Source organism: Podospora pseudopauciseta (assembly GCF_035222475.1).
Source record: "Podospora pseudopauciseta strain CBS 411.78 chromosome 7 map unlocalized CBS411.78m_7, whole genome shotgun sequence".
In the NCBI taxonomy this organism is placed as follows: Eukaryota; Fungi; Ascomycota; class Sordariomycetes; order Sordariales; family Podosporaceae; genus Podospora; species Podospora pseudopauciseta.
In genome coordinates this window covers 1,367,254-1,385,993 of record NW_026946667.1, presented here as the reverse complement: position 1 = coordinate 1,385,993, position 18,740 = coordinate 1,367,254, and the positions used below count along the sequence as shown (strand labels likewise).

At 51.3% G+C, this 18,740-nt stretch overlaps 7 protein-coding genes across 7 annotated transcripts; 4 read left to right on the top strand and 3 right to left on the bottom strand.

Moving 5' to 3' along the window:
* Window positions 1–166: 166 nt before the first annotated feature.
* Window positions 167–2,194, top strand: QC763_707360 (uncharacterized protein; the record flags this gene model as incomplete). Its single annotated transcript, XM_062915724.1, has 1 exon — window positions 167–2,194. One exon carries the CDS (start codon window positions 167–169, stop codon window positions 2,192–2,194), a length of 2,028 nt encoding a protein of 675 aa, XP_062761720.1.
* Window positions 2,195–2,416: 222 nt separating this feature from the next.
* QC763_707350 (uncharacterized protein) lies at window positions 2,417–2,851 on the bottom strand (the record flags this gene model as incomplete). The annotated part of the gene is made up of 1 exon (XM_062915723.1): window positions 2,417–2,851. One exon carries the CDS (start codon window positions 2,849–2,851, stop codon window positions 2,417–2,419), a length of 435 nt encoding a protein of 144 aa, XP_062761719.1.
* A 720-nt stretch (window positions 2,852–3,571) lies between these two features.
* PHO8 (vacuolar alkaline phosphatase) lies at window positions 3,572–6,015 on the top strand. The gene is made up of 2 exons (XM_062915722.1): window positions 3,572–3,861; window positions 3,931–6,015. Exons 1-2 carry the CDS (start codon window positions 3,859–3,861, stop codon window positions 5,764–5,766), a joined length of 1,839 nt encoding a protein of 612 aa, XP_062761718.1. The 5' UTR covers window positions 3,572–3,858; the 3' UTR covers window positions 5,767–6,015.
* Window positions 5,554–8,562, bottom strand: DML1 (mtDNA inheritance, partitioning of the mitochondrial organelle). The gene is made up of 5 exons (XM_062915721.1): window positions 8,369–8,562; window positions 8,079–8,311; window positions 7,575–8,022; window positions 6,282–7,524; window positions 5,554–6,261 (listed from the first exon to the last, which is right to left on the bottom strand). Exons 1-4 carry the CDS (start codon window positions 8,438–8,440, stop codon window positions 6,709–6,711), a joined length of 1,569 nt encoding a protein of 522 aa, XP_062761717.1. The 5' UTR covers window positions 8,441–8,562; the 3' UTR covers window positions 5,554–6,261; window positions 6,282–6,708.
* A 311-nt stretch (window positions 8,563–8,873) lies between these two features.
* Window positions 8,874–10,214, top strand: QC763_707325 (uncharacterized protein; the record flags this gene model as incomplete). The annotated part of the gene is made up of 5 exons (XM_062915720.1): window positions 8,874–9,090; window positions 9,114–9,413; window positions 9,499–9,748; window positions 9,882–9,966; window positions 10,023–10,214. 5 exons carry the CDS (start codon window positions 8,874–8,876, stop codon window positions 10,212–10,214), a joined length of 1,044 nt encoding a protein of 347 aa, XP_062761716.1.
* Window positions 10,215–10,759: 545 nt separating this feature from the next.
* On the bottom strand, window positions 10,760–12,275 carry QC763_707320 (uncharacterized protein). The gene is made up of 3 exons (XM_062915719.1): window positions 11,214–12,275; window positions 11,060–11,139; window positions 10,760–10,993 (listed from the first exon to the last, which is right to left on the bottom strand). Exons 1-3 carry the CDS (start codon window positions 11,833–11,835, stop codon window positions 10,898–10,900), a joined length of 798 nt encoding a protein of 265 aa, XP_062761715.1. The 5' UTR covers window positions 11,836–12,275; the 3' UTR covers window positions 10,760–10,897.
* A 176-nt stretch (window positions 12,276–12,451) lies between these two features.
* On the top strand, window positions 12,452–18,281 carry YCF1_2 (ATP-binding cassette glutathione S-conjugate transporter ycf1; the record flags this gene model as incomplete). The annotated part of the gene is made up of 8 exons (XM_062906460.1): window positions 12,452–13,320; window positions 13,388–14,807; window positions 14,858–16,042; window positions 16,103–16,189; window positions 16,290–16,450; window positions 16,515–16,618; window positions 16,894–17,879; window positions 18,058–18,281. The coding sequence occupies exons 1-8, from the start codon at window positions 12,955–12,957 to the stop codon at window positions 18,279–18,281; spliced, it is 4,533 nt and encodes a 1,510-aa protein (XP_062761714.1). The 5' UTR covers window positions 12,452–12,954.
* Between the last annotated feature and the right edge of the window lie 459 nt (window positions 18,282–18,740).

Below are 18,740 nucleotides of genomic sequence, written 5' to 3'. Positions count from 1 at the left end.
ATCTTGTATGTCCAATGACAGTATTTCCTCAAACACACCTATCTTCTCTTTATGATACACCCACCACCACCCCAACTTCACCATGCTACTACCCCAAGTCATCACGAAAGCCGCCGCATGTCGGCACGGTCACTCACTGACCCCCCAACCCCCACCCAAATTCACCATGCTATTACCCAAAATCATCACTGAATCTGCCAAATGTTGGCATGAACACTCACTAACCACCGAACCCCCACCCAAAATCATCACGGAATCCGCACTAACATCCGTCAAAGGACTATCCCTCAAATCCAAATTCTTCAAAGCCTTTGCCTTCACAGCCACAAGCGGCCTGGCGCTCTGGATGGTGGCCATGGTTTTCACAGAAGAGAAGCTCGACGCCAAATCAACAGATCCTCCCCTCCTCGAAAAATACTCTGAATTCAAGTCCTACACTACCTCCAAAGCCTTCTACAACAAACTCCGTATCTTTTACCGAAAACACCCACAAACAGACAACCTCCCCAAAGACCCACCACTCCCCCTCCTCGTCTTCATCCACGGCCTCGGGGGGTCAGTAGCCCAGTTCCACCGGATCCTGACCAGCCTCACCCACCTTGCGTCTTGTCTTGCCGTGGATCTGCCAGGATGCGGACGTTCAGAGTACACCAACACCAGCTGGGTCGCTTACACCACCGATGCGCTTGTGGAACTCTTGGAGATGATCATCAATGACTATCGTGAAGAGAAGCAGCGGGTGGTGTTGATAGCGCACAGTATGGGATGTGGACTGGCGACACTGCTTATCAACCCTCGGCACGAGATACAGTCGGATCTTTGTGACAGTGTTCTTGGACTTGTGGCTATGTGCCCGGCTCTGATGCCGACGGAGGAGCAGGTGAAAAAGTATCGGCGACTGCTTTGGATCCCGGGCTTCATTTTCGACCTCTGGAGGGCTTGGGATAGGAGGGGGGGGATCAACAGTGCGAGTGTCAGTCGGATTGTTGGCCCCATGGCGGATGCCAAGGCGAGGAAGCTGCAGCTCATGTTTAACTACCAGAGCAGAACGCCCGTGTTTAGACGTATGGCTTGGGGGATGTTGCCAGAGTTTGATGAAAAGGGGAATCCGAAGGGGGGGTTCCCGGAGAATAGTGTCTGGACGGGCCTTCAAGTTCCGGTCTTGATAATCAGTGGGTGGTTGGATGAGATTACGCCGATGTGGGTGGCGGAGAAGGTTTATGATTTAGTTAAGCACTCGCACACGACGCCGCCGTGGAGGGCGGGCCGGATTTTGGATTGGAGGAATTCACCTATTTCGACTCTGAGCTTGGGGAGCGCGGGCGCGCGGTCTCAGGGATCACCGGGTTCGGATACTAGCTTGGGGGGTGGCGGTGCTGCTCCTGCTCCTCCGACTTCTATGGTTAGGGACTCTGAGGTGGCTAGCTTGTCGAGCTCAACCCCTGAGGAGTCTTGTGCTTCGGAGACGCCGAGTTTGGACAGTTGGATTCCGCCTCTGCCGTCGCACCCACCGAAGTATATTAAGAATTTTGATATTAAGGTTGGGGGTCATGGGCTGCTTTTTTCCGAGAAGATGGTGGCTGGGTTGATATCGGAGTTTTTGACCGACCAAATCACTAAGAGGTTGGACCTGAGTTGGCAGCTGCAGTATTTGAACGAGGGTGGGAAGTGGGATGTGAAGAATTATGAGAAGTGGCGGGGTGTGGTGCCCGTGTCGGACCCGATTGCGGGAGTGTTTAGGGCGATGAAGACGTTGAGGGAGACGGATGGTGAGCACTCTCCTCAGAAGTTTGGGGCAAAGTACGGGGGGAAAACCATTAGGGACGTGATCGACATCTCGCACGACACGCCTGTGTACGAACCGAACAATTTGAGGGTTTGGCAGGTCAGCTATCACAAGGTGGCAACGGTGTCGAAGATTCCGCCGTCGAGGGCGGATATTGATCGGTTTATCGAGAAGGTGGACGAGATCAGAGCGAAGCAAACCAAGTTTGAGATTGGGGTGCATTGTCATTATGGGTTTAACCGGACGGGGTTTTTGATTGTGTGTTATTTGGTGGAGAGGTTGGGGTGGAAGGTTGAGGATGCGATCGAGCACTTTGCCCAGGCGAGGCCCAACGGGATCAAGCATGCGCATTTTCGGGATCGGTTGCATCTCATGTATCCAAAGAGTCCAAAGAGGTATGTTGATTAGGATAAATATCTCGGTTGGGTGAAGGAGTGGAGGACGCGGACGTGGTGGACTTTGGTTAAGTGGTTAGGGGTGAGATGGTTAGGAGTGAGATGGTGATGGTGTGTATACCCAGCGTCTCTTGCTTTTTTTTTTTTTTTTTTTTTTTTTTTGGGGGGGTTGTAGCGAAATGGTTCCTTGTAGGATTCGAAATTGGGGGTTTCAATTGATTGTAATTCTATCTGTCTATAACAGCCCCTGACTGGCCAGGTAGGCAGCCCCTGAATCAGCCCAGATTTCATACTTGGTCAGTTTATTGTCATTGTCAAACTCCAAGACATATGTAAAGACCTCGCCCCAGGACTGGTTGGTCGAGAGCCAGGTGAATGTTGCTTCGCCTCGGACTGATACCTTGAGGGCTTCGGGGTCGGCAAAGTAATTGCTGAAGTGCATGTCTTTGTAGGCGAGATGCTTGGAGAGAAGATGGAAATACTCTTTGAGGCCGGAGGGACCTTTGAATTCTCGGCCAAGAAAGGGAGCTAACTGGGGGAGGCCATGTTCGTAGATTAGAATGTCGGAGGAGGAGAAGTGGGAGAGGATGGTGGAGGGGGGTGACTGAGCGGAGAGGGAGTGGCAGAAGGAGGTTGTGGCGGAAAGGAGGGAGGCTTTGCTTGGGGACATGATTTGCTGTGTTTGAGGTGGGTGAACTTGAGTTTGAAAGAGCGGTGTTGATGTTTGATGTGTTGGGTGGTCACAAGGGGGATGCTGTCATTACATGGGTTGTGTTTGTTAATTGGCGAGGCTTTCATGTGGGGGTGAGGGAATGACGTCGAGGAGCCCAGCTAGGGATAAGTAGCGAATTTTCCTGAAGACCGGAACGCTAGTTATATCTAGCATTTTGATCCACAAGAGTTTCTTAATATTATAAAAGACAAAAAACACTTCAAAAATAAAGGTTTTTGTATACAAGCTTACCTATGATAAATTTAAATACTAATTTTTACATATTTAACTACTACTATCATTACTTATATAAGCCAAAACTGTCGCTAACTTTACTGTTATAATTGGAAAGTTTAACAGCTTTAGAGGTTTTAAAAGATTTCAACAGCTTTAAATGGCTTTAATAGTGTTAAATGACTCTAACGGCTTTTAATAGCTTTAATAGTTTTAAATAAGCCTAATGATTTTAACGATGTTAATTTTTTTTTAAAAATTACTATTAGAGTATATAAAAAGATGATATATATAGTAAAAACTTATTTACTTATATTTCGTAGATCTTTTAATATTGGAAAACTTAAGCCATAGTTTAACTAATAAAAATGGAGCTAAATGCTAGATATAGCTAGCGTTCCGGTCTTTAGGAGAAAATGCTATTTGTCTGCAATCGGGCTTGACGTTGAGACTTGGTAGTTGGGAGTAATACCTGTCACGCTCAGCCCCTGCAGGTCTAGGCACTGCAGGCTAGCCGATGTTCCAGGCTCCCCAGGTTCCCCCAACCTCCCCCAAACGTCCTCGAGTCACGGTCAACGGTTTTCCAACTCCCCAGTAGTTATCTACCCGCGCCGTCAAACTCAATTTTGGATTTGACAGAAACACAGTATTGACAACTTTCAGACGATAGACAGACTTGAGTCAATATTTGCGTTTGACAGTTTACCAAACACCCGAATAGGAGAGCGACGATGGTGAGTTCACTACCCCAAACATCCCATGCCATCCTCATCAACATAACATCATCTGACCAACACCTCTCCCAGTCCCCGACGTCCAAACCGGCGTCCGGGGAGCGCACGCCGCTACTGGCAGATGGAGTACCCTCGCGCAACTCAAGCGACTCCCTCCGCCGCGCCGAACAAGAAGATGCCGCCATCCACGGCACCCCACTCTCACCAACGCCCACCGCCCGCACCCGCACCGTCCGTGAGCTCCTCCTCTTCTCCTGGGCCCTCCTCGCAACAGCCGGAGTAATCGTCCTGGCAGTAGTCCTCCAACACCGCAACAGCACCACCACCCCACCCACCCCCACCGACCCCATCCCCATCATCCCCGGCGATCCAGGCACGGGAACCCCCTACCCAGCCATCTCCTCCCTCACCCCGAAGAAAGACCGCAAGCGCAACCTCATCTTTATGGTATCTGACGGCATGGGTCCTGCCTCCCTGTCTCTCACTCGAACATTCAGACAGCACGTCAATAAGCTCCCCATGGATGACACCCTCGTCTTGGATCAGCACTTTTGGGGCACGTCGAGAACAAGATCGTCAAATTCATGGGTGACGGACTCTGCGGCTGGGGCTACGGCGTTTAGCTGTGCGAGGAAGAGTTACAACGGCGCTATCGGGATGGAACCCGGGTTTAAGCCCTGCGGTACGGTCCTCGAGGCTGCCAAACGGGCGGGGTACAAGACTGGTTTGGTTGTCACGACGGATGTGACGGATGCGACGCCGGCGTGTTTTGCTAGTCATGTTGGGTATCGATGGCAGATGGATGAGATTGCGATGCAGGAGATTGGGGAGGGGGTGTTGGGACGGTCAGTCGATTTGATTTTGGGGGGTGGTAGATGTCATTTCTTGAAGAACTCTACCGCGGGGAGTTGCAGACAGGATGATGTTGATGTTGTGGAGATTGGGCAGAAGAAGCATGGGTGGGGGTATGTGGATGACAGGGCTGGGTTTGACTCGCTCAAGTTGGGGAAGAATGTGAGCTTGCCGTTGTTGGGGTTGTTTGCCGAGAGGGATGTGCCGTTTGAGATTGACCGCAGGCATATGAATGATGTCTACCCGAGCTTAAGCGAGATGGCGGTCACGGCTTTGAAGGCGTTGGAGGAGGCGACTAAGGATAGTGAAAAGGGCTTTTTCTTGATGATTGAGGGGAGCAGGATTGATCACGCGGGACATATCAATGATCCGGCGGCGCAGGTGAGGGAGGTGTTGGAGTATGACAAGACTTTTAACGCCGTGTTGGAGTTTATCGAGGAGTCGGATACGGAGGGAGTTTTGGTTGCGACGAGCGATCACGAGACGGGTGGGTTGTCGACTGCCTGGCAGGCGCCGAATGAGCTGCCTGTATACAACTGGCATCCCGAGGTTCTGCTGCAGGCGAATGCCTCGGCCGAGTATCTCACGCTACTGTTGCAGCAACACATGATCGCGAACCCGGTCGAGGAGCAGCAGCAGCTTCAGGACTGGATCAGGGAGGATTTGGTGGAGAAGAGATTGGGGATCAAGGATGCGTTGGAGATTGAGATCAATGCTCTGGCGTCGAATCCTTTACTGGCGATGAATATCTTTTCGAAAATGGTGAGCATCCGGGCGAGGATTGGATGGTCTACCCATGGGCACTCGGCCGTGGATGTGAATATTTATAGCAGCGGGGGGCCGGGGACGGAGGATATCAGGGGAAATGTGGAGAATATTGAGGTCGGAGGGTTTTTGAGAAGGTATTTGGATGTGGATGTGGATGAGATTACTAGGGAGCTGAGGGAGAAGATGGTGGTTGATGTGAAGGAGGCGGAGATGACCGGGAGGGATGGGCACCCTGAGGAGTGGTTTGTGGAGGTGGATGGGCTGGTGGGTTATACTACGGCTTGATGGGTTGATGATTTGAGAAGTCAGGTTGGTAATGGCTGATATGGGATATGAAATATGGGACATGAGAGGCGTCTGGGTTGATGAGCGGTTTGCATTGGTGTGTTGTTGTTGTTGTTGTAGGAGTATTACAGATAGATATAGCCAGGCGTAGCGTTTTTGTTTTCTTTTTGGTTTGGGTGGAGGTAATCATGGCTCTTTTCTGTGTAGCATTGAGAATAGCATAACACGGTTACCGGTTTGCTACATACATACTTTTGATTGTTTCACTCTGTGTGGTTTATCCTCGCAATACTCTTGTCGATAACACCATTGATCTTTTCTGCCCTGATAGAAGCATGAAGATACACCATTCACGAAGTACCCACCCCCCCTTTCGAGGGAGCTCGCCCTGCTCTGTTCCCTCAGTGTTTACAAAGAGTCAGCAGACCGTTGGTAGCTCGGGTTATTCATTAACTCGACGACTCTGGGAGCTCATGTTGAGAAGGAAGGAGCCACCGTCAGAAGGAGGGAGCCAGCGTCAGAAGGAAGGAGCCAACGTCCACAAGGAAGGGGCCAAATGTTGAGAAGGAAAGACCCAACCACGGTATATATACTAGGTCCCTTTTACTCCTTCCAACAGCAGCTCGAACATCTTGACCAGGGCGCCACTTTGTGGTCAGGTCAAATGGTCAAGGTGTAAAAGCTCCTGTTTACCCCCCCCCCCAGCCGGGGGACCTTTAACTCCCGAGTTCGATTCCGAAGTAAAACCTTCCCGGAGGGTTTTCGTAGCCGGCCACCTTTAAAGGTTGGCCGGTGAGCTTTTTGCTTTTTTTTCTCTACTTTTTGGTTGTTGTTCTTTCTTACAACCTTTTTTTTCTCAGAAGCTATCCTGACACGAAAAGAATCAACCACCACGACTTTTCAAAGTGTTTTTCTTCTTTGGTGTTTGTTTACATCGAGAGATCAATCATCCTCCCCGCTATCACTCCCACCACTCCAGCCCTCATGGTACTCCTCCGCCATTTCCGCCAAATCATTCCCCAGCATCTCTCTGTCCTCCAGCCCTATGCTCTTGATCACCGTGTCCTTCAGCTTTCTCAACCTAGTACAGACGCTCGAGTCGGTCGACAAGCTGGTTGTGATCTTGACCTTGACCTCCGCTCCCTCCTTCTCCTCCTCTTCATCCTTTTCAACAGTGAAAATCTCGGGAAACGAATCCAAAATCGGGAACGCCAGCTCAGTGGCATAAGTCTTGGTTATCGGTTCGTAAGAGCTCTTGCGGATACGTCGGCCTTTTTCATCGAGTTCCTCGCCTTCTTTGCCGGATGTTTCCGAGGGGGAGAACCCGCGGGAGGTGAGCAGCTGGCTGAAGACTCTTGGTGTTCTTTGGTTTTGGTTTCGAATGGAGTAGACGTCTATTTGGTCTGCTGTTGAGGAGGAAAGTCTAATGTCGAGTTGGATCCCCTCGGAAAAGTCATTGATGGGGGAGGAGTTAATTGAGAATTGTAGCCCGGCAACCTTTTGCTTGCCGGTTAGATCCAGAGTTTCGATGATGGTGTTGAGGGTTTCCTTCTTTTGGCCTCGGAGACGGGAGGGGAGGAGTGCGGATTCTACTGCTGAGGAGAACAAAGCTGTTGTGTGCCAGGGGGAGGTGGGGTCGAAGTTGGTGAGGGAGGGGGGTAAGCGGGAGGGGAGGGAGAGGGGGACGAGGATGGAGGAGTGGGTGTAGAGTTCGGCGAAGGAGCGGGATTCATTGGCTAGGCGGAGGAGACGTTTATCCTGTCGAGGTTAGTAAATGGGTAAGAAATATGAGGAAGATAGAAACGTACCCGTGGCATGGTTTTGAGTGGTGATTCTAGCCCCCAAGTCCAGATAGCTATCTTTGCGCCGTACTCATCCCTGATCCTCTCCAGGTATCTGGATCCAAAACCTCCCCAAGCATCGTCTACCCCCATAAACACTTGAAATCCCTGCATAAAGTCTGCCTCTTCGGCGAAATACCTCAGATCGCGGTCCAGGAGGTCGTGCTCTTTGTCAAGCTCCCTAAACAACTCCTCTCCAGTGCTGAACTGCTCGAAAGGCTGAATCGTCGACGCTACCTCAAACTCATTCAGCTGCACGACTGACCGTGGGTGGTAGTACAACCGCGAGAAATCAGAAAAGTATCTCACTGTGTCGGGGGTAGGTCTGGGAGGTGGGAGGCCAGAGTTCAGAGCTTCTGTGTAGGGTGAAGGCTGAATGGGGTCGGCCTTTTGGAGGACTGTCTTTCCGGGCCTACTGGACGATCAGAATCTGTTTGTCGTGGAGTGAGATATGTCAGTGAGGGAACTCACCATACTCCAGACGCCGTCGGGTTCAAGTCCAACTGGGTGGGATCAGGCTCCTCGCCCTCGATTTCATAAAGCGCATTAATCTTCTTCATCGAACCAAACGCCCCCTTCAAATCATAGATCACCGTCCGCGGCATAAACGTCTCCGTTTTGCCATCTGGAGAGAGCCCGGGGCGGAAGTGCACATCGTGGTCGATGAGGGGCTCGTCGTTCTCTGAGTAGGTGAAGTATGATTCCTGTATAGTTTGTAAGCTTCTCATGATGTTGTTGACAGGCACAGGGATGAAGTGTACTTGGGTATTCCAGAAGTGAGTGGCGAGATAGTTGCTCTGCTGCCCCAGTTGCAGGGTGATGATTTCGTGCATTTTTGAGGTATATCTCTATCTAGAGCCCAAGTTTCTCTTATGGCCCAGTAATTAGGGACAAGAAAGTCAGGAAATGTCGACTTTGTTGTTGATGCAAAGTGAAGTGGAGTTTTGGGCTTCAGTGAGTGGCATGGGGTTGGTGAGTGGGAATGACGAAGTTTGAGTTATTGAGAGCGAGAAAGCATAACCCTAACCCTTCCCCTTTTCAACTTCATGGAAACTCCAAGACAGACAGAAGCCAGAGGGAAAGTATAAAGAGTAATTTGTGGGAAAGCGCCTCTGATGACTACAGCGGGTCCAAAGGATAACTAGTGGCACCAAACTTTAAAATTCCAAGTTTGATTTATTATTATTGCTACTCTGTCCAGAGAAACTTCTCCCCGATCAACGTTCCAGTAACATCCTACCTATCTGAAAAGGAATACGCAGCAAGATGGCGCCCATCTCGCAACATTCCTTCGTATCCACAGACACATTTGTGTTCCAGTCAACGGCGGTTATTCGTCAGAAACCGGAGAAAGAGCAAGGCGAGCTCGAATCCGAAACAGCCTCCACTCCGGAATATCCAGCACATTCGCAGGCAACCACTGTGCCCGAGCCCATTCCGCAACATCCCGACTTCTCGACGGAGGCCATTTTTGCCGAAATGAGTTGGCTTTCTCCCTCGTGGAAGCCCTGTTGGCCCCCTTGTGCGAGCCCGAGCTGACCGCGTGCAAACCTCAATCGACATCGGTCCAGCAGATTGAAAATGACGAGATGATTCTTGCAATGAAGACTGAATGCCTAGACTCTCTGAAGGAATATGTACCAACCACGCAGATGTATGATACAAGATACTTCTTGGAGACCTTTGTCCACCATTTACCTCTCGAGGGAGGTAAGAATCTCATGAAGGAAATCATCAAGTTCTCCGTGACTCCCGAAAAGCTGCGACAGCTAAGAAATTTTCTTGCGGGCACGATTCTCAAGCCAGGTATGTTTAGGATCTTGACGTTTATGGGCTTATTTGAAAGGTCATTGACATTATGCTCAAATTCAACCTGCCGACCAATCCAAAGTTGACCATGGCATCGGTAACTACAGGGCCGAGAGAGATTCCGCCTCAAGAAAGAAGCAGGAAGATCTTGAAGCGTCTTGTTTAAAGCGGGACGGGTACCGCTGTGTACTGAGAGGGGCTTATCAGGAACAGTACTTCATGACCCAACTGTCCGCACATGAGAAGACGAGACAGTATTGGGAGGAGCACACTGTGGCACACATATTGCCACACGTACTTGGGGGGAATTTGACGAGAAAAACGTTGAAGAGGTGGACGTGATAGTCCCAAGTCAAACGACACCTAGCTAATGTATTCGAATATAGACTCGCAGGATGGCTGTAACATGATGGGCTTTTTGGCATTATTTGGCATCATCAATCCCTAATACACGAATACAGCAAGTATCAACAAGGCGGAAGACGCCATCATACTAGCCAAATACCTGCCGTTCAACGACTTCCGGTTTGGGTTTGAACCAACACGCGAGGTAAGTCCAGCTATAAAAGATCTCCAGCTTCTGGTTGCTAAAGAAGTGGACAACAGCCTCACACCTATCGCGTGCATGTCTTCGAGAGCGGTATTGGTCACTATCAGCTGAGCATGGAACCTCGAAGCGTCACCTTTAGACAGAATGATGCTCGCAACCCTGTGCCGCTTCCAGATCCCAACCTGTTGAGAGTTAATTATGCTCTGGGAAAGATGTTCAACCTAAGTCAAGAGAATACCTGTGTATAGCCTCCACAACTGAATTACTAAACAGACCGAGCCATGTCTGAATTGGAACTTGAGAATCCAAGAGTAGGTCTCAAAAGATGCCTAGTCACGTTGTGGACAAGATAACTGGTACTGCAAAATACTGAAGCAGGCCTTAAAAGATAGTTAATAGACCTCTTAGCTATCTTTTGAGGCGTACTAACTATCCTTTAAGGCCTGTTCTTCTTCTAGAAAGGGGTAGGTTAACAATAATTATATGGTATACCGACGACGTGCTAGTCAACAGGCCCGAAGAGACCAAGGTACTTCTTGCACAATAATATCGATACCTATTGACTACCTTATTACGCCTTAAATGGCTGTTTGGCGTGGCCACGAGGAAGAGACAAGTCCCATGGCTACCTAAGAACAAAACACACATGACGTGATATTTACAGCCGGCATCTGGGTGTGTGATATACACAGTGTGTTTCTGTGAAACAGGATGCTAGCGGCAAAGTCAAAGTGAAAAACTAAAGACACCTATCTAGTATCCGTACATCCATATTCTTCAGTGAACGACTTTGCAGACAACAGGTGGGCACCAGAGGTGTTATGCTTGTCATTGATGTAGATACTGCTACTATAAACATCAACAACTCTTCATCCTCTCATAAAAGCCCCGATCAACCCCAACCTCTCCCAATCTACAACCTCTCCCCCAGTCAAGCCTTCTCGCCCTGTATCGTAGCAACAACCCGGCGACTATGCTTGGCGGCTCTAAACTCGAGATACCAGATCCCCTGCCACGTTCCGGTGCACTATTTCAACTCATTAGCATCATTTCGCCCCTTTCCCTCCACTCACCACAACCAGTCAAGACTCACCAGTTTCCCATCCTTGATCGGAATAGTAACACTAGCCCCAATCAAAGCACTCTTGACATGAGCAGGCATGTCATCCAGTCCTAGGTTAGGTACCCCCATACATGTCAGCTCTCCTACTATCCCTTTTTGGTCCCCATCTTAGAAACAAACTCACCCTCAGCATCATGCCTATAAAGCGCCTCCCCCTTCGGCCCTTGCTCCGGCACAATCTTATCCAACGCATCACTCATATCCGCCCTGACATCCTCGTCCCAATTCTCGTTCAGACTCAACGCGCAGGAGGTGTGCTGGATAAACAGGTTCAACAAGCCCACTTTGTAGTTTTTGATCTCGGGGAGTTCCTTGATGATGGTGTCGGTGATGAGGTATGAGCCGCGAGAGCGGGAGGGGAGGGTGAACTGTTTTTGGGTCCACATTGCTACTGCTGAGGGGGGGGAGTGGTAGCTTGTGGGGGTGTTGTGGTGGGAGGGGAAGAGGAAGGAGAAGGGGAGGGTCCAGAGGGTGTGGAAGAGGGAGGGGAAGAACGCTAGGAAGAGGATGGAGATGAAGAGGAGGGTGGGGAGTTGGGATTGGGAGGGGATTTTCAGGGGGGGTAGAGATGGGGAAATAGGTGGTTTGGGGGTTGTGGATTGGCCGGTTGGGGAGAGGGATTCCAGGGGGATAGAATCGCTTTCGTTGTATGTTGGTGGTGGTGATGGTGAGCGTTGTGGTGGTGTCGAGCGAGGCATGCTTTCTAGAATGGATGGTGAGGGAGGAGGGGCTTTCTCCAACGTCATTGCAGGGGGTTGCCCTAATGGTGGGGTAGGTGTGACGGCGGGACCGGAAGCCGTTATCGATATGGTGTGTGAAAGAATAAACGGTGGAAGTTTTGTCAAGATGGGTATGACAAGCTTGGAAAGTTCTCGACTGAAGAGGTACGTAGCAAATATGGAACTGGTTGGATTGGCTTAGCTTCGATTGTAATTAGCATTGCTATGGCATTTGCAAGTGGTTGCGTCAACTTTGCTCTGAAGAGCACATCAGTGGATGTGTCGGCATAAGACGCCCCGACCACGTCCCAGAGCGCCGGTTCTTCCCCGCAACATGTCACGGAAAAGACAGATTGTGAGGTGGAAAGAAGCATTCCATATTACCAATCGTGTACTGCGTACCACGGGGCAGAGAGCTGCTGTCGTCACACCGGACACTGGCCACCGGCGCCGTGGTGAGGCAAAGCTTGAAGATGGATGGAAAATGGGACAGCGGTTGCTGGTGGGGTGAAAGCTCCGACGTCGGGTGGGGCACCCTGTGAGCTGTTAGGCAGGTACATGGCTTGGCATCCGGATAAGAGGGAAAAGAGAGCAGTTGCAGCCAATTGTCGGATGCCAAAAGTCCCCCGCTAGCCGCATGACCTGGGGCCGTGAACACTTTGATAGCTGCATGCAGCTTAGCTCGGCTGCATCTCCAGGCTCCCCCTGTCGATAACTGCCAGAAAGACCCCCAGGGCCCCAGAACTTGCTGACATATTCAAGGGCGCGTTTGTTGGCTGCCGGGCGAAGCTTGTCCTCTTTTCTCGGTTTTTCTTCTTGCCGACGAAGGATCCTTCATTGATTCCTTGCCCCTCGAACCTCAATTGTCTCCTGTTGGCCGAGCCAGCCCAGTAGCTGTCGACTTGATCGCATCGCTTTTCTCGGTTTTGCGCCCGTGTCTTGCCGGTGCCGAGATCGCCAAACTCCGTGAACGTCATCCATATCCGCCCCGCGAAGCCGCCGCCGATACCAGGGCTAGTTTCGAGACTTCACCGCCCGCCATTGAAGTCCAGTTTTCGGCGCATTTTGGGGGAAGTCGTGAAGGAGAGGAAGGCCTGATATGACGTCTGCGCCTAAGTTCTTGAGACGGCAATAATATCTGTGCCAATGGACGAGGCCGTGGCTCGCTTTGGTGACGGCCTGCAGCAGGTCTTGTCACCGCAACCGCAACAGTCGTCGCAAAAGATTCTCTTTGAGACCGGATCGTTTACAGGATACCATTCCCTCTCTTCTGGGTTTGGCCATGGGTATCTGAGCGCGGAAAGGACTTTGAGACAGCCGTTATGTGGAAATGAAGAAGGTTGGGGTCCCTTGAGCCCCTTTCGATGGGACTTTACGCCTTGCTTTATCGATGTCTGGGTGGCTTCTGTTGCTGCATTTGGAATCATTGCTGGGTCATTGGCCATCGGGTGGTTGATCAAATGGAGAAAACCAAATCCAGTTTCCAAGGATTGGCACTTTTGGACCAAACAGGTAGGTTGCGAAAGCCTGGATGGACATGAATGTAAGGTGAAGGATGTTGCGCTGACATTGCGCATAGGTATTGCTCGGTCTCATCATCGCCAACGTTGCGGTTCAACTTGCGTTCCAAATCATCAGTTATCCCGGTATCTGGTACGGCGACTTTAGAGTGTACACAACCGTCGCAACTATCGTGTCTCTCGGTGTGATTTTCACCATCCAATGGCTCGAGCACGAAAGACTGCGAAACGCCAACGGTGTCGTCCTCTTCTACTGGCTATTTCTTATCATCGCCCTCTCCGTCAAACTTCGATCTCTGATCTCGCAGCAGATCTTTGCCAGCAACCTGCCCTACTTTGTCACCTATTGCGTCGGGTTTGGCCTTTCGATTGCCGAGTTTTTCTTTGAGTGGTTGTGGCCCAAGAAGAACTCTACATACGAGGCTCTGGTAGACGAAGAGGAGTGTCCCGTGGAATACGCCACTGTCTTTTCCCTTCTTACCTTCTCGTGGATGACGCCACTTATGAAGTACGGTTACTCGACTTTCCTGACAGAGGAGGATCTTTGGGGTCTTTCCAAGACAGATACCACAAAGGCCACGGGTGAGGCGTTTGCCACTGCCTGGGAGCACCAACTCAAGACTCGCAAGAACCCGTCGATTTGGTTGGCGCTTATTCGTGCTTATGGTGGTCCTTATATGCTCGCTGCTCTGTTCAAAATTGGCAACGATATCTCGCAGTTTACCCAGCCCCAGCTGTTAAAGTATCTGCTCTCTTTTGTCGACTCCTGGAACCTTCCTGGCGTGGAGCGCCAGCCCGTGATCAAGGGCGCATCGATCGCTCTGGGTATGTTTGCTATCGCTGTCTTCCAGACCACCATGATCCACCAGTATTTCCAGCTTGCTTTCGTTACCGGTATGAGGATCAAGGGTGGCTTGACCTCGGCAATCTACAAGAAGTCATTGAGACTTTCGAACGAGGGCCGCAAGAGCAAGACCACCGGAGACATTGTCAACTATATGGCGGTGGACGCCCAGCGGCTGCAGGATCTGACGCAGTTCGCCCAGCAGCTGTGGTCTGCCCCTTTCCAGATTATCATCTGCTTGGCCTCGCTATACCAGCTCGTCGGATGGTCTATGCTTGCGGGTGTTGGTGTCATGATCGTCATGATTCCGATCAATGGCATGATTGCAAAGTTCATGAAGAATTTGCAAAAGAAGCAAATGAAGAACAAGGACGCCAGGAGTCGACTTATTGCCGAGATTGTGAACAACATGAAGAGCATCAAGTTGTATGCCTGGGGTGCGGCCTTTATGAACAGGCTCAACTACATCAGAAACGATCAGGAGCTCAAGAACCTGCGCAGAATTGGTGCTGGCCAGGCCTTTGCCAACTTTACATGGTCCTCGACACCCTTCTTGGTGTCCTGCTCGACATTTGCGGTGTTTGTCTTCTCTGGCGACAAGCCCCTGACCACCGACATCGTCTTCCCCTGCTTAGGTGTGTATCATTCTTCAACTTCTCACAGTACTTGAGCTAACCTTTCATAGCCCTCTTTAACCTTCTGACTTTCCCTCTGGCGGTTCTACCCATGGTAATTACCTCCATTATCGAAGCTAGTGTTGCTGTCGGTCGCCTTACCTCGTTCCTCACCGCCGAAGAGATCCAGCCTGATGCTGTTATTGTCAAGCCAGCAGCTGAAGAGCTCGGCGAGGAGACTGTCACCATTCGCGATGCTTCCTTTTCTTGGAACCGCCACGAAACCAAGGACGTTTTGCACGATGTCAATTTCTCTGCTCACAAGGGAGAGCTGTCCTGCATCGTAGGCCGTGTCGGAGCAGGCAAGAGCTCTTTCCTGCAGAGTGTCCTTGGCGACCTCTGGAAGGTCAAGGGCGATGTTGAGATCAGAGGCTCAATCGCCTACGTCAGCCAGACCTCTTGGATCATGAATGCTACTGTCAAGGAAAACATCATCTTCGGCTATCGTTATGACTCCAATTTCTACGAAAGGACCGTCAAGGCCTGCGCTTTGCTCGATGACTTTGCTCAGCTTCCTGACGGCGACGAAACCGTAGTGGGAGAGCGCGGCATTTCTCTCAGCGGTGGCCAAAAGGCCCGTGTCGCCTTAGCCAGAGCTGTTTACGCGAGAGCTGATATTTACTTGATGGACGACTGCCTATCCGCTGTGGACTCTCACGTCGGACGTCACATTATCGATAACGTCCTTGGCCCCAAGGGTCTTCTAAGCTCCAAAACGAGAATCCTCGCCACGAACTCGATTCCAGTCTTGATCCAATCTGACTACATTTGCATGCTCAAGGATGGCGAGATCGCCGAGAAGGGAACCTACAGGCAGCTTGTTGCTATGAAGGGCTTGGTCTTTGATCTTATCAAAACCGCTGGCCAAGACAGCTCTGGGCCGAGCTCCCAATCTGTATCTCCCACAGACAGCGGCAGCGAAACATCTACCATCATTGATGCCGAGGGCAGCAGCCAAGAAAAAGATACTATCGAGGAAGCCCAGGAAGGGTTGAGTACCCTCCAGTCTATCAAACCAGGTCCCAGTCAATCGTCCCCCTCGAAACCCAAGGCTAGGACGGGCAGCAACACCACCCTCAGACGTGCCAGTGCCGCCAGCTTCAGGGGCCCAAGGGGCAAGCTCACCGACGAAGAGAACCCTAGCAGGACCAAGCAGGCAAAGGAGCACTCCGAACAGGGCAAAGTCAAGTGGTCAGGTACGTCATTGTTAACGTCTCTAATCTTGGTATCGTCGATCGCGGTGCTAATTGTTCCAGTTTACACCGAGTATGCCAAAACTGCTAATCTCGCAGCCGTTGGTGTCTACCTGATCACACTCATCGCTGCTCAAACTGCGGGAATTGGTGAGTCAATGTGTCTCCTTCCACTTTGGATACCGACGATATATAGCTGCTTCGTTGTTTACACCCCTAGATGTGCCTCCTGCTAACTCTGATGACGCAGGCGGGAATCTGTGGCTCAAGAGCTGGTCAGACGAGAACACCAAGAACGGCTCCAATCTCAATGCTGGCAGGTATCTTGGCTTCTATCTCGTGTTCGGCGTCGGCGCTGCCGCCCTTACCGTGGTGCAAACGCTTGTTCTTTGGATCTTCTGCTCTATTGAGGTGAGTGAGATTGACGATGGCGATGCAGGCGACCAAGTATCATGCTCATAGGTGGTTCGCATAGGCATCGAGAAAGTTGCACGAGAGGATGGCAACGGCGATCTTCAGGTCGCCCATGTCCTTTTTCGACGTCACACCGGCCGGCCGCATTCTCAATAGGTTCTCAAGGTACGTATCCTGTTGCTTCTTCTTAGGGCCTTGTTTGTCCGGTTATGTCCCTCGGCTCTCCCCGTTTTGCTCCTGTTCGCCGACAGAAGCGTGGCACAAGCTACTGTTGTATGAGACGGGAGAATCGAGTGGCTCCGGTGGGTTGGGCAACACTAGTGGGCATGTTGTGTTCCGTTACTGTTACGTATCTTGCAGGCGGTCCAACAGCGGAGCAGAAGGGGCGGTCTGCCTTTAGCGAGGGTTGCTCAGATTGTGCTAACTCGACCCTTACATAGTGACATCTATCGTGTCGACGAGGTGATTGCCCGGACCTTCAACATGTTGTTCAACAACCTGGCAAAGTCCGCCTTCACGCTAGTCATGATCTCGGTCACTGTACCTCCCTTCATTGCCCTGATCGTTCCCCTCAGCGCCATGTACATCTTCATCCAGCGGTACTACCTGCGCACATCTCGTGAGCTCAAGAGACTTGACAGCGTGAGCCGAAGTCCTATCTATGCGCACTTTCAAGAGTCACTCGGCGGTGTCTCGACCATCCGAGCGTACCGTCAGCAGGACAGGTTCGAGGTCGATAACGAGTGGAGGGTAGATGCCAATTTGCGAGCTTACTTCCCCTCCATCAGCGCCAACAGATGGTTGGCGGTGAGACTCGAGTTTATTGGCGCCGTAGTGATTCTGGCCGCCGCTGGCTTCGCCGTCATGTCGGTCGTCAATGGCAGCGGGCTGTCGGCAGGATGGGTTGGTTTTGCCATGTCTTATGCCCTGCAGATTACCACGTCCCTCAACTGGATCGTCCGTCAGACGGTCGAGGTCGAGACCAACATTGTGTCTGTAGAGCGCGTGCTTGAATATGCCCAGCTGCCAAGCGAGGCCCCTGAAATCGTTCATCGCAATCGGCCGCCTGTCAGTTGGCCGGCCCGCGGCGAAGTCGAGTTCAACAACTACAGCACTCGTTACCGCGAGGGTCTTGATTTGGTTCTCAAGAACATTAACCTGGACATCAAGTCGCACGAGAAGATTGGTGTCGTGGGACGTACCGGAGCCGGTAAATCCTCGCTGACCCTAGCCCTCTTCAGGATCATCGAGCCCGACACGGGCAACATCACCATCGATGGCCTCAACACCTCAAGCATTGGCCTCTTGGATCTCAGACGTCGCCTGGCCATCATCCCTCAGGACGCCGCTCTATTCGAGGGCACCGTTCGGGACAACCTCGACCCCGGCCACGTCCACGATGACACCGAACTCTGGAGTGTTCTCGGTACGTTCATTTTGACATGTTACACTTACCACAGAGTGACATTGCCCCCCTATCTAGTTTCTATCCCCCCTCTTCGGTCTTTCCCCCCACCATCTCGGAGCTCACATGGGTTTTTCTGTTGACCTCTGATTTGCCTTGATGACGGGAACACAAAACTAACAATCTGTTTGCTGCACAGAACATGCCCGGCTAAAGGACCACGTCGCTTCCATGGAGGGTGGTTTGGAGGCTAAGATTCACGAAGGAGGTAAGCACCACATATTTTCCCACGTGGTTTTCCCTATTGTCTCTGCGCTTTCTATCGGCTTTTCGCTTTCCCGCACTTGTGTGTTATTGTGCAACCCTCAGTGTTGGTGTTCTGCTGCCCGCTCTTCGGCATGGTGGCGGCGCGTTCGCGGCTAGCTGCATGTGCTGCTGCCACACCATATTCTTTGGGAACACATTTTCTTGATACGAAAGCGATATCTCTGTTGCTGCTTTCCTTGCGTTGCGCGTTCTGCATGACGGACAGATGAAGCATGCCGTCATCTGCACGTGTAACAGCGGATGGATTGGGATGGATGGGATGGGATGGGATGGGATGGGATGAGACGGAAGGAGACATGAAGAGCGATGAGACGGAAGGAGACATGAAGAGCGATGAGACGTAGAAGGACGGGAAGAGGAGTTCGGTGCTTCGCTCGCCGTCTGCTCTTGTTCTTTCTCTGTCTATTCCGTCTCTCCGTCGTATACACGATCCAATCCTTCCCCCTGCATGATCGCCGAGAGTGCGTAGGAGGGTGTGTTGGACACACAAGCTGGCCGGACTCCGAAGGGCATTGCGACGACAACATCAAGAAACCTGCCTGTGTGCTGCTGCTT